The 16,592-nt window shown below is 42.5% G+C and overlaps 2 protein-coding genes across 2 annotated transcripts; one reads left to right on the top strand and one right to left on the bottom strand.

Annotated features, from left to right (window-relative positions):
• Nucleotides 1–55: 55 nt before the first annotated feature.
• rab4b (RAB4B, member RAS oncogene family) lies at nt 56–9,152 on the top strand. The gene is made up of 8 exons (XM_070829477.1): nt 56–199; nt 3,334–3,414; nt 4,326–4,440; nt 4,709–4,771; nt 5,840–5,994; nt 6,151–6,246; nt 6,356–6,520; nt 6,624–9,152. The coding sequence occupies exons 1-7, from the start codon at nt 184–186 to the stop codon at nt 6,469–6,471; spliced, it is 642 nt and encodes a 213-aa protein (XP_070685578.1). The 5' UTR covers nt 56–183; the 3' UTR covers nt 6,472–6,520; nt 6,624–9,152.
• A 611-nt stretch (nt 9,153–9,763) lies between these two features.
• ap2s1 (adaptor related protein complex 2 subunit sigma 1) lies at nt 9,764–15,672 on the bottom strand. Its single transcript, XM_070829184.1, has 5 exons — nt 15,550–15,672; nt 14,858–15,007; nt 14,255–14,368; nt 12,126–12,185; nt 9,764–11,388 (listed from the first exon to the last, which is right to left on the bottom strand). The coding sequence occupies exons 1-5, from the start codon at nt 15,550–15,552 to the stop codon at nt 11,287–11,289; spliced, it is 429 nt and encodes a 142-aa protein (XP_070685285.1). The 5' UTR covers nt 15,553–15,672; the 3' UTR covers nt 9,764–11,286.
• Between the last annotated feature and the right edge of the window lie 920 nt (nt 15,673–16,592).

Below are 16,592 nucleotides of genomic sequence, written 5' to 3' on the forward strand. Positions count from 1 at the left end.
CAGCTGCCGTGTTTGGTTGTAGTCGGAGCAAAAAAAAAGAAAAGCTAGAAGGAGATCAAGGAAACCTCAAGCATCGTAGATAAACACCCTGTGGAGGTGTGAACCCAGCGAGCGCACAGCTGTCTCAGTACCAAGAGAACAGTAAAAAGGCCCGACTGAGTCCTTCACACAGCGAGGGTCAGCATGTCTGAGACGTACGGTATGTTTGAGCGGGCGGCAGACTGTAATTTCATGCTTGCTAGCTGTTACATACACACTGGCTCTTAGCAACGATGCTAGTTAGCGAGCTACACGGCTAGCGTAGTTGTGCAGCCACCCCACCATGTCTGCGGGGTTTAATAGTGATTAAAAAGGCGTTTGCTGTCGACATGTCATTCAAAGAAAGTGGCGTAGTTTAAGTGCTTCGTGTGTGCTGGCTGACACCTCTATCCTGCGATGGCGGAGTGCGTTGCTTCCTTAAACGGTCAGCAACATTAGCAGACAGATGGGGATCCGTTTCCAGGTAAAAGTTGGTCAAACTTCAGACACAACGCTGCGGCAGCGTGTCCATACATGAAGGGTGTGTTTGCAGACGCCGGGGTAATCCGAGCTATGGATTCAGACAGATTGGGCGACCATGTCAGTGCGCGAATGTTGCATTCAGGTCCCAGGGGCTGTGTGTTTTATACTTCAGCTGTTCAGCTATGAGCTACTAGGCCCTGATGAGGAAGTTGGGTAGCTGTGGTTGATCATGACCTGGTTACCTGTTGCAGCTGTCAGGTGTGTGGTCTCTACATCTGCTCCCTCTCCTGAAACCAAATAACTACACTTCTGTCAACAGCTCAAGTTAATGCTGTCAGATGACATGGTTGCACGTGTGAGCATCGACCACCAGTATTACTATTCTGCATAGATTAATTTAACGTGACAATGTCTGATGGTATCAGTGGCACAAAAGGCCTGACATTGAAGACCCAGTTGTTTTGAAATGGCATCCCATCTTCCTCCCCTGTTGCCCTCTCACACACTCACACACACTTTCACACACTCTCTCCATCTGTTCCTACTTGTACCCTGTCTCTCTCCTTCCTTGTATGAAACTTCATCCCACCGTGCAGTATTTATGTAAAAGTGCCAGCCCTAATGCTTTTTATTGATTTCTGTCTCAGTTTCCTGTGCTGTCTCCTCTGCTGGAGGGCCAGTAGTAGAGCTGGCAAAAAGCATTATGAATGCAATCAGTGCGTGGCCAGGTTCAGTGGCCCCAGATGAAATTCATACAGTTTTTCATTCATCTGGTTTTTTTTTTGGTACTATTTCATCAGTTTATTTTACAGAATGTGATTTGTGATCTATAGAAGAAAACAGAAATAGAAAATATTGAGGTCTCATAGTTTTTACTGCACTTGTGCAGACAACAATTTCAGAGTAATTCTAAATTAGAAGTATACTAATCTCTTTGGTGTTATTGGACAACTATGATTCATAGTGCTCCATGTGGGCAATATGTGAGTAGTTACTTAAGCTGCAATGTGTGATAATTGTGAAAACAATTTATTCTAGTTAGTTATTTTAGGTATTTCATTTATTGCCATTATTGATACATTTTTTGAAATTAATGGATGGATGGATGGATAATTGATGAAAAATGTCCATCCTGTTAAAAACAAAACAAACTCTCCCCTCAAAAAACACTTTTGTTACTTGGAATTAAATTTCAACAATTGCTAGAGATGACTTTCCTTCTGTCTTGCGCTGCATTCTTGGAGCACATACACGCGTGTGCAATAAGGCAAACATCTCATGTAGCTTGCCCTGTGCACTTTGTCAGAAGATCAGAGGACACATCAGACACAAACCTTGGGTAGATCTGGGCCTGAGTGTGTTAAGTGTTGTCTCAGTGTAAGTGAATGCAGATAACACTGTTAGTCTGCTCCCTCGGGTAAACTGATATTGATGTGTAAAGAATACAATAGCCTGAAAGGCTGCTGTTGAGAGGGCAGCGCTGCGTTCCTCCCTCCCCCTTGCTTTGACATATTGACAGCTTGATTGTTGTATGCAGATCTCGCATGGGAATATGTAATGTCTGGGAAGACGCTAAAAAGCTGAGGCAAGCTTTTAAAACGGAGCTGTTAGCTTTTGATTCTGTCAGGTCTGCTGTCACAGCCATTGACAACTTGTGGTTGAGATATAACGCTGACTGCTGTTGCAGAAGAGAACTGTAAATGCTTGTAGGCTCCTTCATTTTGCTTTAGCCGTTCTCTTACCATGAATTTGACCTCTAGCTTGTGTTGCTTGAGAAAACACCCGCTTCAACAAACAAAGGTGCACCATAAACTGAGCTGGCGGAGGTGTGTCCACCAATGAAGGTGGCTCCAAGAGCACTACCATAATATGTTTAAATGTCACACAGGAGCTAAAGATCAATCTCATCCGCTCCTCTTGTTTTTTCCGGGTTTTTTTTCATAACCACTGCTTCTATTGACCTTGCGTGGAGCTGAATGCTCACAGGATGTCCACCTGGCTGCTAATCTCAACAGTATTCCCTAATCATTTGCCAGGCCAGCACTTCTGTCTGCAGAGCCACTGCTTAAGCTGAAACTGAAATTGCACACTGTCTTCAAATTCCAAGTGAGGCAGGCTCTCCGGAGGAAAGGAGTAGTTTGCAATCATGCTATGCTCTCACACTCTTAAGAGCGCACCATCTCTCTCGGATTTCCTGTTATTCTTCTAAAATCTCCCTGTGCATTACTCACAAACACAGACTCACTTATGACTCACACATATGCACACGCTTTTCATCCCGTCTGAGCTGCAGCACAACCTATGAGCAGTATGTAAATGCCCTCCACGCTATCTTTGGTCACAGCACACAAAGACTATCTGTACTGTGGATGGCTCTGCGTGTCAGGAGCCTGAGTCATTTGTACTCTGGATCATTTGCGTGGGTTAAGGGCCCCCCACTCTCCACAACAGCAACACAACATCTGGTCAGCCAGCTGGCTGTGGTCATTCAATCCCTGCACAAGTCAGTCAACCTAAGCCATGTTCAATAACTCTAAAGCTCTGGCTTTGCTCTAATGACGTGTTATTGAGTGCTGGTGTCATTTTCCACCTCAGACAAAACAAGCATATTAAGTTAGAATCATAAGCAGGAGGTTTTACTGGTTACATGCAAAGCTTTGTGATTAGTAGGCTAATTTGGGGTTGCTGGATGCTGTGAAAGTAGAAGCAAAATAGGTTTAAGAGGAAATCTAAGGATTGTCTCTGAGGATGGAAGTGTAAAGAGCTGCAGGTTCAGATTCTCCCCTAATGTCTGTGTCGCATTGATATCTACCTCTTCTGCTCTGCTTTCAGACTTCCTGTTTAAGTTCCTGGTGATTGGCAGCGCCGGGACGGGGAAATCCTGCCTCCTACACCAATTCATTGAGAACAAGTGTAAGTTTTCCCTCATTAAAGCCTGTTAGTCACCTCAGGTTTCCACAAGAGTGACTACATAATCGTATTATTACACAGACACACACATTGACATGATGAGGAAATTTTTTCTGTTGAGTTCATGAGTTGTTTCTTGCCACACACTTCAAATGAACCCTCTCACTCTGCTGTGAGGTCACACTTTGAATTTTTCAGCAGGTTCCTTCTGAGAAAGTTATTCATTGACTTCCATGTGGTATAAAACTAAAATCATGGGATGAACTAGTCTAAATTAAACTTCGCAATCCAATGAAAGGCTTCAAAAACATTCATATGCTTCACAAAGTCCGGATTTATTGCACTGGCTTGTCGGGTAGGTGTCCCCAGTAAACATGTAATGTCAGTGGGTCAGTTAACATTTTAACCAAACATTAAACTTCAAAACTCTGAAGAGGTTGATGAGTAAGCCAGTAAGCTCATAACTGAATTGTCTGTAGAGTAAGAATGAGCAGTGTGACATTTGATTGCACTGGTCTAAACATTTTGCTTTTGTGAGTAATGTAAACACGTGAAAACACACACATGCCTTTAGGTTCTTGTGCTAAAACAGGAGGGAGAAAAAGGAGGACAGATTGACAGTGTTAATCTCATCTAGACTCTCCTTAGTCTCTAGTGTGGATACGAACCGCTAAAGGAAAACAATTTGACTCTTTTGAACAAGCACAGCGCACCAACATATTAGAGATTGGAGGTAAGATTCTGGGAGCAGAGTTCAAAGTGTCGTCTTCTTTGTGGCAGGAGGCGCCTGTTGGATAAATGGAAAGGCTTTAAATACCACATTTTTTGCTATGAAAACATGTTAGACGATCTGCTGTGCTTTTATCTCCCAATAGCTCATCTTTGACTCTTTTCTCTCTGCGTCTCTGTTGTAGTTAAACAGGACTCCAACCACACCATCGGCGTGGAGTTTGGCTCCAGAGTGGTCAACGTTGGTGGAAAGACGGTCAAACTTCAGATCTGGGACACCGCTGGGCAGGAGCGATTCCGGTAACTGTCCACAGTAGAAATATGAAATTAAATGAATGACTGAGCACACATGTTGTGTTTGGGAAACATCCAGATTTATACAGTTGCATGTGGAGATGCCACAGTCTCCAGCTCCACTGGAGTAAATGCCTAACCGGCTGATGGTAATAGTAAGGAAGGTTACAGCTAGCGACAGTTCCTCATTAACTTTCCCCAGGCAGATTTCACCAGCTGATATTGATATTGTGAATGCTTTGTTTTAACCAAGATTTCTGCATTCTCCCCACAGTTCTGTCACACGCAGCTACTACAGAGGAGCTGCTGGAGCGCTCCTCGTCTATGATATTACAAGGTAAAACAATTTATGCCTTTTGCATACCAGAATGAACATTTACAAATAAAGTTCTCCATATTGTGGGATATTATAGACGTAAGGAGAGTGGAGAGAGCAAACTTTTTACAGGTGAAAAGGTTAGGTAGAAGATGGACAGGACAGTAGTTGAGAGAGAGAGAGAATTAGACTGCGGCTGAGCTGCTCGGTCCCATCAGCGTGGGGATGAGGAGCGACGTCATTCCTTGGGTGTTTGCAAAAGCAGCTGTTAAACATTATTCTGCTGACGCACACCCTTTTGCTCACCTCACTGGCCTCGCGTTACCATGGACACCAGGGACATGTCTCTATGGTGACTGTTGGCTTCAACCCAAAGAAGTTTCCATGAAATGTCCTCACTGCCCAACAGACTGTTCTTTATGATGATTTATCTAATCCAGTGAGCGCAGTTGTGAAACAGACTCAGGGCCGGCTCTAGGCATAGGCCATATAGGCAGTCGCCTAGAGCGCCAGCGTCTGGAGGGGCGCTGCCGGTAATAATTTGCATCCCCGAGTGGCGCCCCCCGTCTGTCCGGCGCTGTTGAGACGCACGCCCCGGTCCTACACCATGGAAGGGGCGCGGGGCGAGTGATGGGTGCACATCTCGCCTAGGGCACCATTATGGCTAGAGCCGACTCTGAACAGAATTTTAGTTACTTTGTAACTTGCTCTGAATAACATATAATCATGCTGCCAAGTCGGTCTCTCTAAAGTTATCCTTGGAAAGGAAAAGCAATAAATCACAATTTATCAGATTAATTTAATAAATTGAAATGGGAGTGCGTTATGAATGACACAAAGTAAAGTGTAAACTCCACAACGGACACACCGCTGACACACACGCACTCCTTTTCAAACCACATTGGATGAACACGTGGACATGTTCACACACGTGTCCTTGCAGACTGGTTCAGGTGATAAAATGTGTTGCTTGGACCCTTGAGGTTTTAGAAAATAATTTAAGATCAAAATGTTACTGGTCGATCCATTTCCCCCAACAATAAACTGGCCATCGTGCCCCACTATGTGTCCGTCTGTCCTGTCACACAGTCGGGAGACATATAATGCTCTAACCAACTGGCTGACAGATGCACGGACTCTGGCGAGCCCCAACATTGTTATTATCCTGTGCGGCAACAAGAAAGACCTGGATGCAGACAGAGAGGTGACCTTCCTGGAGGCGTCGCGCTTCGCTCAGGAGAACGGTACCTGATGTTAAATCTAAAATCCAAATTTATTCTTGTTTGCCTTTTGTCTGTACCATTTTGTATGCTTCCCCATCCTGTCCTGTTTAGCTTTCTGTCAGTTACACTGTCACTTTTTTCTTCCACCATGAATGTGTGGTTTTATCCCCCATGTAGAGCTAATGTTCCTGGAGACCAGTGCTCTGACGGGGGAGAACGTCGAGGAGGGTTTCCTGAAGTGCGCTCGCACCATCCTCAACAAGATAGATTCAGGTACAACATACGGTTGTTTGCATGTTGCATCTCTGCGCTCTTTGGTCTGCCTTTAGTCTAGCATAAATGTCAACACCCCTGACATTTCTCCCCATGGTTTGGTTCAAAGGTGAGTTGGACCCAGAGAGGATGGGCTCAGGTATCCAGTACGGAGATGCTTCGTTGAGGCAGCTGCGACAGCCCAGAGGCACCACCACACAGAACAAGCAGCAGTGTAATTGCTAGGGATCGGGACCCCACCCTCACCTCAGCCCACAGGCCCAGTGCCCTACAGGTCAGTGGCACGTCATCAACTCAGGTTTTAAATAAGAGACGTAAACAGACTTTTTCACTATCTTGCCTCACCTTCTCGTCTCCCCTCTCCTCCTCCTCCTCAGCTCCAGGTGTTTTTTGGTGTGTGGGACCCTTCCCTCTGCTCTCTCACACAGCTTGGATCACCTGGATGAGTGGTCGTGGAGATCACTGCAACCCCTGACCCCTGACCTCTGGTAAGACTCTGTGCTCCTCAACTGAGGGTGTCGGCTTTGCCCCTGCACCTGGGCAGGGAAGCCCCTCAGTGTGAACATGCTGGGATCATGAAGAAGAGGCGTCCTCGTCTTCAGAAACGGTTTCCCGGTCACTTACCAGACAAGGACGAGTCAAGGGTTGCGTGTATGGGCTGTCCTGCTGTTGTTTTACTTCTGTGCTTTTCATTCTGTTTTTAGTAACATCGAAATGCTTTCTACGTTTGCACATCATTGTTTGTAAATTATTATTGGTGAACTATTTTGCGCATATTCATTGTTCAACCTATCCGGATATGATTCATGATTAGTTTGGTCAGCGCTTTTGAGTTTTAACAGAAAGGAACCCGTTGATAATTTGCTTATTGTACTTTCCATAAATTTAGCCTGGCACTAAGGCATCATACTCAAAGTCAACATGCACAGATTTTGGTTTAGAGTTGCTGTAGATATATTGAAAAACCAGATACAATGCAAATCTTTGTAAAGGTCTCTGCCATTGTTGCCCACTAAAGTGTAGTTAAGATGTTATACAGGCCCAAATGTAGAGCCCAGTTCTTTTACTCACTCTGAGATGTGTGTTAAGTTGAGTCATTTGACTTTTCGGTTTTTCATTAAAATGCACTATTATGACTTAGAGTGTTGGCCTTAATAATATACTTGATATTGTGGATCTACAGTATATTATTTATTCCTAGTCGCCATGTCTCTAAACGGTCTAAGGGAATGGTCCAGTCACTCCACTCCACACCCACACAGAGTCTGTGGGTCAGGTTTAAAGCACAAAAAAAAAGAGATTTTGCTCTTTATTTTACTCCAAAGTTCCCAAAGTCTGTAGATTTGCATCATCAGATTTAGCTCATGGTAAAGCCCCAGTGTATCTCTGGTCCTGTCAAAGTGTAAGGTTAAGAAAGGGTCATCAATCTTTGCAAAACTAACAACGTCTTTGACTCCTCTTCCTGGGCTCTTTCTCTATTTTCTTGACCTCCCTTTAATTCATGCCGCACATACTGTACGAGGGACGTCACAGGAAACCACAGTTGGTTTTGCCTCAGTGCCATGTTTGGGAAACTTTCATACTGCCCACCCAGTTCCCTCACAGAGGCTCGACACTGTTTGGACATGCAAGCTGGTAAGCACGCCTTGATAAAAGTCAGGGTTCCGTTTTTAACCTTTCCAGTAGTTTTCACTTCTCTTTGTCGAGCATAGAAGCATCTCTGCTCTTCTCCAAAACGTTGCTGCATCGGCCGAGCCGGCCCAGATGTTTTCTCCTCAGAATAGACCCTGTGTTGCCCCAGAGACAGGCAGGGAATTTCCACTGAAACATGGTTAAATCGTTTCCGTGTAACACCGACAGCCTGGTTTGCGGTGCTACGGGAGGAGAATGAGGTTGCGAGTTAATAACTTAACAACATCCTACACTCTCCCGCCCTGCTGTTGAGTCAAAGGCACTGCTTCTGTCTGAACCACTGAGAGCAGGTCATACTGACCCGTCCAAGAGGAGATCAAAACAAACTGTCTGCAAACCCTGTTTCTCATGTCTTCTCCTCGAGTGTTAGCATATGTCCTCCCAGACAAACATATGCGTTTTAAGCTCAAGTGAGCCAGAACACTGAATGGAAAAAGATGTTGAGTTGTGCAAACATGAGAAGGTATAGGATATCAAGAGACAGATGGTCAAAAAATTTAGTTTTCATAAAGTATTGGCATTCTGTGATAGTTTGTCTCCTTCTGCAAGTGCACTTTTACTTTTGGATTTTCATGTTTTTGTTTATATGCTGCAACTATAGAATTGTACATTTTATTTTACTTGAATAGTATACTGTAATAAAGGTTTTAATTGTAGATGTTATCATTCCTTACTAAGTAACAACTGAGATTCTTAGTTTGATTTCCTTGTTTCTGCTGTCACGAGGCGATACCGCCATAGTGGTGAGACTCCCCGCTGTCTGAGGTCTGATTTGTTTATTACCCAACGCTGACGTGGAGGCGGTGATGAAAGGATGTTGGCTTCCTGAGCTGCAGGAGGCCGTCAGCAGCAACTCTGTGCACTCATATTCACAAGGTGTTATTTATATTCAGCTATTAATTCACCTAAATGGTTGAATATTGTTGAAGCAGAGTTAGCTTGCATTCATCTGTATGTATTTATTGTACAGTTCATAATAAGCACTCATCAAAATAGCCATATGAGAAGCATTATTTTCTCACCTCTTCCAGTCTGGATTCAGTCATGTGAGGAACGCAATCCAACTCAGTTGTTGCTTAGTAATCAATGAGATATAATCAACCTAAATTCTACTGTACATCTTAAGTAACCTATGCTGTAAATAAGATTTGTCTATTGTCTATTGAGGGTGAGTGTTGCTCATTGACTGTAATGATTATGCAATTCCCAGTAAACTGCTTGTTTTTTCAGTTAATATCCTTCATGTGTCTCCTGGATGTTGATACCTGTGTTGTCTCTACTACGCTCAGTTATGGTTGGTCAAGTACATCAGATCTTGAATATGGCGAATACTCCTTTTTTTTTTTACCCTCCTGTGAGCACACGCATGTTATCACACATCAGGTTTACGGGCAGCTGACCTAACAGACCCTGAAATTTAACAATAGAATCCACGCACATGATTTATTATCTGCCTCACCTCCCATTCTCAAGTTGAATCATTCCTCTCAAAGGCAGGCGGGGTGAGGTTAGGATATCAGAGGACTCGTATGATGAAGAGTAAATGCCCTTTGTGTCCAATTGTCTGGATTTATGTTCTCGGGTCGATTGGAGTAACAGCTAGAGTGGTTTAATGTAGCTGAAGTGGATATATTGACTGATTTATTGATCCTAGACAGGCTGTCAGCATGACCTCATAACCAAGTGAATGAGCTGATGTTTTACCACTAGATGGCGCTAACATATTGGACAGATATGTATTTGAAGATATTACACTCACAGGTCTTCTGGTGAGGTTCAAGTTTCTATTTTTTTTCATACAGAATTACTCATTGAGCAGAAACAGTTGATGTATCACTTCATTTGTTTATTATTTACATATATAATGGGACGTTTCGATGTGGGTAGTTGATTCAGAGACGGTAATACATACACACACACATCTTCCATCAAACTCACACAGGTGGACAAGAGGGGAAGCAGTACATATTTCACTATTGCCTAATCATTAAAAAATACAAAAGTCAAACAACAGTAACATTTGAAACCACCTTTGTGAGTGGATATGGTTAAAATTAGAGTATAAACGCTTAAGTCCAACAAAGGGAAATGAATAAAAGTAGATTTCTTTTTGTCTAAGTTCATGAGACCTGTAGGAGGAATTTTAAAAGCCAGTTTATGTTATGCAGTGCCAAAGGAATTTATGGATCTTTAACAAGTAAATACTGCTCAGACCATATAGCAAGCAAGAACCACTCTATCCGGAATGAACGAGTTAATGTCACAATATTCAACATACGCAAGATACATGGCATGTACACACCATACAATGCAAACTTCACAGTACTGCTTTATGTAAAATATACTATCTATGTCCTTTTTTCCCATCTGAGTGCGTTTAAGTGTTTTTAAGTGTGACCAACAAGCACCGTTTAATGTAACGAGTTACCTCAAATGATCTAGATAATTTGACGTGCAATGAAAACAATTACAGCATTCAGAGGGCAGCCATCAGAGCTAACACAACCTGCACCATTTATCGGTGAGCCATGAGGACGTCTGACACGGCGCGGGTTGCCATAACACGGCATCAAAATGGCACTCATCCTGAGTACACTCCATTCAATTATGAACTTGCCACGGTGGGTCAATTGCTCTAAAGGGCTTTCTAGTTGTTGTCTGCTTGTACTGTGATCCAGATAGAAAACGAGCAGATGGCGTGACAAGTCTAATACCACACCACGGGCAAGGTCTGTCTTCACATGGATTTACAGGAATGGCTGCGAGGCTGCTGTAAATGCTCAATGCACATGGATCATTACAGGCCGTCTCTCTTTATACACGGCGCTTGTTAGTTACAGTAGTGCCATTTAATGAATGTTGCGGTTACAGGAGGGGGAGGAGAGAGCAGTGTCACACTGGTGATCTACAGCCGGGTTTCCACACTGTGCAGAGATAAATGCAAAGACGTACTGGTAACAACATGAAATAACTCATTTCTGCAGCGTCTGGTTTTGGGAAAACTGAACAAAATATAAAGTTGACTGTAGCTTCTGCGGTTGATGAAATGTTAACATGTTGAAATGTACAGCCTTTATTCTAGGTGACTTCATTAGAAGTACATACTTATGGACTGCTATGAGAGACATGTTAATTGAATTTCCAGAATATATATCCATGTGTAAACAATATTGTGTATTTTCGTTTCTAAACACCCCCCTCCTGAGGTTCTGTAAGGAGTGACGTCTGCTCCATAGCTGCAGGAAAATGATAAGGGGTCCTTTTCCAGGTTGATGGGATCAAGGAAGGTTGGTTTAGGTGCCCGGGCAACAGAGTAGTGAGCAGGTGGAAAGGATGGTTGTCTGTGTTCTACTCAAGCGACTGGAGCATGAGGAGCTGCTTGAGGACCTTGGTCTGACTGGTCTCCCTGATCTCTCCTGCCAGGAACATCTCATCCACCACCGTGTACACCTTGAAGTGTAGACACAGGAAGTGCATCAGAGGGCAGACATGGCACGACATTGTGATGAAAAGGGATGAGAGGAATACAACAATTCAGGACTGAAATAGAGTACAAACACCACAAACCACATGTAGCACTGCTGCAACTGCAAAGTGAAACCATCTTCCTCTCTACACATGATATGCTTGGATTTCCTGGGAGATTGCCTGATCCAATGACTCGTCATCATCTAGGATGTGGCCATCATTACTCAATTCCACCTCGGCCATAAAAATATAAAAATAACTTATGTGGCTAACATTAGCACACATGAATGAACGAGACAAATTTAATGGGATGAATCAGTCTTGGCTCGCCACACACCTGACAAAGGTGGGCGGTTGAGCTTGTGAAATAGTTTTGGCCGAGGAGCAGCAGCACATCAGTGGCTGGGAGCGAGAGGGAAGTTATAAAGGAATCTGAAGTCCCTTAAATTGTCCGATAATGCTGATTTCTCCCATTTGTCAGAATCTGGTTGGAACACTTCAGATGTGGGCAGACGTTCAGACACCTTTAATATCTGTACGAACGCTAGCAGCAGTAGGGTTCAGGGAGGTGTTTGCTAAATAGCGTTTCTCCCTATGATGGTATTGTAAATGTAAGAAGTGCTTTCCTTTTGTACTCCTCTGCTCCTTCAGTCTGATCAAGGTGTTTCTAAAATAGTTTGAAAATCTCACAAGGGAAAATAATCTTGCGGTGTCCTTACCTTGTAGAAGTTGAACACAAGGTCCAGTTCACACACGTTGTGAAAATACTCATTCAGCACCTTACAGGAAACAAGAGGAGCAGTAAAAGAAAAAGAAAAAAAAAAATCAGCCCTTTAATGCAATCAGATAGCAGCCAGGGGATAACAAAATAGTCTACTTCCAGAGGACGGTTACGTGAGTCCTCATGGGATGCATTCCTGCAGAAATATACTGATGCTGTTAAATAGGCAGAATCCACTTCACAGCCTGTTTTCCACTACAGGGGCCATCCATCTAAAATATGCCAAATTAAAATTAATCTAAATAATCCTCTCATCTTGTGTCCACAAGAGGTCATTTTTAAGCCGTGACACGGTGTCTTTTTCAATGGCAGAATTACTGACCTCTTGAGAATTTGTATTAAGTTCTGCTGTGAGCTGATGTGTAACTCAGCTTGGTTTATATTAACCTGAGTATGGCTGCAGTGACTACAAAAATGATCATCTATTTTTTTTTTAATTCGCATTGTATCGACTTTAAATTGGCAATTTCACCTTGAGCATGAGGCCATATGCAACGATAAGCTTTGAAAGTACAATTTAAGACTGAGCTGTGCATTCCTTCATAGTCAAACATTACATCAAATGACCTTCACTCCTGAGGGCTCTGGATAGAAAACAGTCTACTGTTTGTCTTTGCTTAAAACAAACAGTAGATTGTACCTTAAGCTCACAATTTCAGTTGGTACTATTTGATTTATAAAAGTGAATATGATTGGGAAAAGAAAAAGCGGTTGCACAGCAAGTAAACAAACTAAGTGACAGAACAAGAAACAATAGAGCTACTTAATGCCACCACATAATCACCATCATTTATAATAAACCTGGTAAGTTGCTGATTAAGTCACTAAATCAAATAATGCGATAATATTCTAACTAGGTTCCATTTCAAATGAGACATTTGCCATTTTAAAAATAACACCAACTATCTCATATAGACCGCTGGCCTGAGATTTATTCTAAAATATGGATTCTTCATTCCTGCAATGAAATTCTGACATTTCAGTCTCACCACAGTTGTCTGAGTAAGCAGCTCCAAAATCTCATCAGAAACCTGTTTAAGTGTTCAATTTCTATCTTGGATTTATGTCAATTGAAAGACTATGTGACAGACACCAGCATGATGACATTACATCCAGTATACAACAGCATACTTTGGCACATTGATACACTGTAGTAATATGAAGGACAAATTCTGACACTGTGATCAATATAGACTGATGTGTCCCAAGTTCCAGGTCATACAGCTCCTCAATGGAAGTGTTTTGGTTTTTTTTCTCTCATCAAATCCCCACTGTAAAAGGCACTGGGGTTCCTACTCATCCACGTTGAATCGACCCAGGTCATACAGTAGCTGGCACAGAGGGAACGTTCTTATTGGGCCAAAATGCTTGCATATCGTAAAAGTATTAACTCCAAAATCTGACATGGCTGCATCGTTGTTGTTGTTAGCAACATCTGTCTTTTTGAGCAGGCTGTTATGCAGCATCTGTGCAGTCTGCTGCCATCAGACTCAGTTTACAATTAGTGATCAATTTGTTGTTTTTTTTATTGCTGAGGGCTTATTTCCAGTATCACATGACCTGACATTATCTAACACTGATCAAAGTCAATAATGAAACACACTGAACATAAGAATAAATTTGATTCTATTGACGCACACTGTATTGTGTTTCAGAGTTTATACTGGACATAGACTGTCGTGCTTCAGGGGTTAAACTGTGACTCATTTGTTGTCCTTACAACTATCTGATGAGTCGTATTTCATTGAAGACAAACCTGGCAGTCATTTAGATACCGTTACGAATTCATACCAAGTGTGGTGAACACCTTTTTATGTCTCATAATGTTAGGTGTATCGCCCATAAACACGAGCACTTCATTTCTTCCACTGAATGCCGTTTAACAGCAGTCTATAATTCCTGCAAGAATGCAGGTTTGATATTACAGGAGCTGCAAGACAGTCGAGGAGGGGAAATTTTTGAAGGAAATCATTAACAGACATTCCTGAAGACAATCAGACCACGAGAAGTAAATCATCATAGTTCACTTACTAAGTCTATATGTCATGTGTTGTGTGTGTCAGGTACCTCTACAAAGTTGTGGATTCCCTCGAGGTATGCCAAGTTGTTATCAGTCACGTCCACACAAATACAGAAGTACAGACCAGCGTAACGCCGGTAAATGATCTTGAAGTTCCTGAACTGTGAGAACAACACAGGTAAAGCCTCTTAATAACACTGTCTCTGATATTATGACAACAACAGCAGCTTTGCTTGCACTTAAGCTTCCCATCTTTAAGGTAAACACACCCATGCATTTCTGATAACTTATGAACAAAATGCAGAATAAAACAGGTGAGCAGAGCTGGAGTTTTCCCACCCCTTCACTGTAAGGGTTCTTTTTCAAATTGCTATAGAGAATCGACTAATGACTTGTTTAAGTAGCTTGTGGAAAATTCTTGTGGGATACAAGAGTCACCCAATAATTTTACTGTAAAGTAGCCACAACAGAGATTTGTTCAGGACAGTGTGGATTTAATCAGCATACTGTGGTCCTTGATAGGATTTAGGGAAAAGTTCTGGTTCAGTTTCAACAAAGTCATATATTGGGGCATGTCACAGAACCACCCAAGGAAAAAAAAACCATAACCATACAACCATGCATGCATATGATACTGACTAATCCCGTACCTCCACAAAGTTGGTGTGCTTGGCATCCCTGACAGTTACCACAGCATGCACTTCCTCAATCAACTTCTGTTTCTCATCATCGTCAAACTGCATGTACCATTTGGCCAGTCGCGTCTTCCCTGCTCGGTTCTGGATGAGGATGAAGCGGATCTTTGCGACACAATTAAGAGATAAAACAGACAAAATTTACTAGATTACAATAGAAATATTCAGATGAAACACTTGTCAATAGTGTCCAAGTGATTTGAGACACAGATAATTCAAAGAACAGGCTCGATTAAAGATAATTTGCTTGATACTGGCTGTCAGACATTAACATCTTGATGTCTAACATGGCAGCGTTTCTCAACCGGTATTTATCTGAAGCCACATTAACACTGATAGCGTCCGCTTTAGCTAATCTGCAAGCTAGCGTTAGCTGAACCACACCCATTTATTTTGGCAACATGATTGAGCTACACCTTCAACAAAGTCAAAATTAATGCCATACGATTTATTTGAGCATCGTAGTAGTTTGTCTGTGTGGTAAAACATCGTGCCTTCAAATATGTGGCCTTAGCATGCTATGGTAACGTTAAATTAGCCACCTGACCAGCTAACGTTTTCTACTGACTGAATGAAGAGCAAGCTAGCGGTAACACGATACTACTAGAGGATGGACACAGAACAGTGTTCCTCTGCGGATTATTTACCATTGTCGTCTCCTAAATGTGGACCTTCGAGGCTCCAGAATAGCAAGTTCCGATCAGTTAAGCTTCAATTTCACATAGATACATCAGTAATATTTTCGACCGCTCGTCCGCTACCTCTCCCGAGCTAACAGGAAGTGCAAAATTGAGCTAAACCGCGCTACATGATGGGGAATGTAGTTTTTTCCGCCACATTTAAAAGGGAAGGAACGTAACATTGGACTACAAGAACCAGCGTCCCTAAGCGCTGGATCACATGAGAAGCAAAAGGGTCGCACATTTTTTATTCATTTCTTCCCTCAGTGGATGAAACGTTATGATGAAAGTTACTACGTTATGAAAGTTACTAAATACGGATTTAAAGAAACTGTGAAGATAGATAAGGAGGGCAAACGTTAAATACTTAATGTTAATGTGACACTTTGCATCGGTTTTAATGAAACCTCAAGGTTTTATCTCACAAGATGGTCCAGCTTATGTATGATCAATATTTCTTATATGAAATTAATTAGTATTTTTGCTATACCAAAGTAAAAATGCACCATCTTTGTTTTCAGAACAGTATTTTAGTCACTTCTTTGAGTTGAGTGTTTAAGTGTGTGGTTATGTGGACCACATTTGTGACACACCTCAGAATTACTTTCATACACAATACAGAAAGAAATAGTAGCAGTATATATTTCCACCCTCTTGAGGTTACATCATTTGCGGTTGTTTTCTGCAGAGTCAGGGCTCAGAGTTTGTTTACTGGTCTGGTTGGGCAGCCAGTCCACCGCAGAACATTGCCCAGACAGCTTGGACAGCTTGCCTCTCTGAGCGTTCTGGGCGTTTAGGGAATCAGAGGGGGATGGGGGGACCGTGATTGTCAGGGATTGCACAACTGTGAGTGAAGGAATGTGCTTGCCCTTGGGACCCAGAAACATTTCAGCTGCAAATACAGAGAGGGTTGAGGTGGGATAGGGAAAAGAAATAAAACGAAAGGGAAGACCAACCAGCAAGCAAACAATAAATGTTGTGTTTTTCTTTTGCAGCTGTGTTTTGATACT

This window comes from Pempheris klunzingeri, chromosome 4 (genome assembly GCF_042242105.1).
Source record: "Pempheris klunzingeri isolate RE-2024b chromosome 4, fPemKlu1.hap1, whole genome shotgun sequence".
NCBI lineage: Eukaryota > Metazoa > Chordata > Actinopteri > Acropomatiformes > Pempheridae > Pempheris > Pempheris klunzingeri.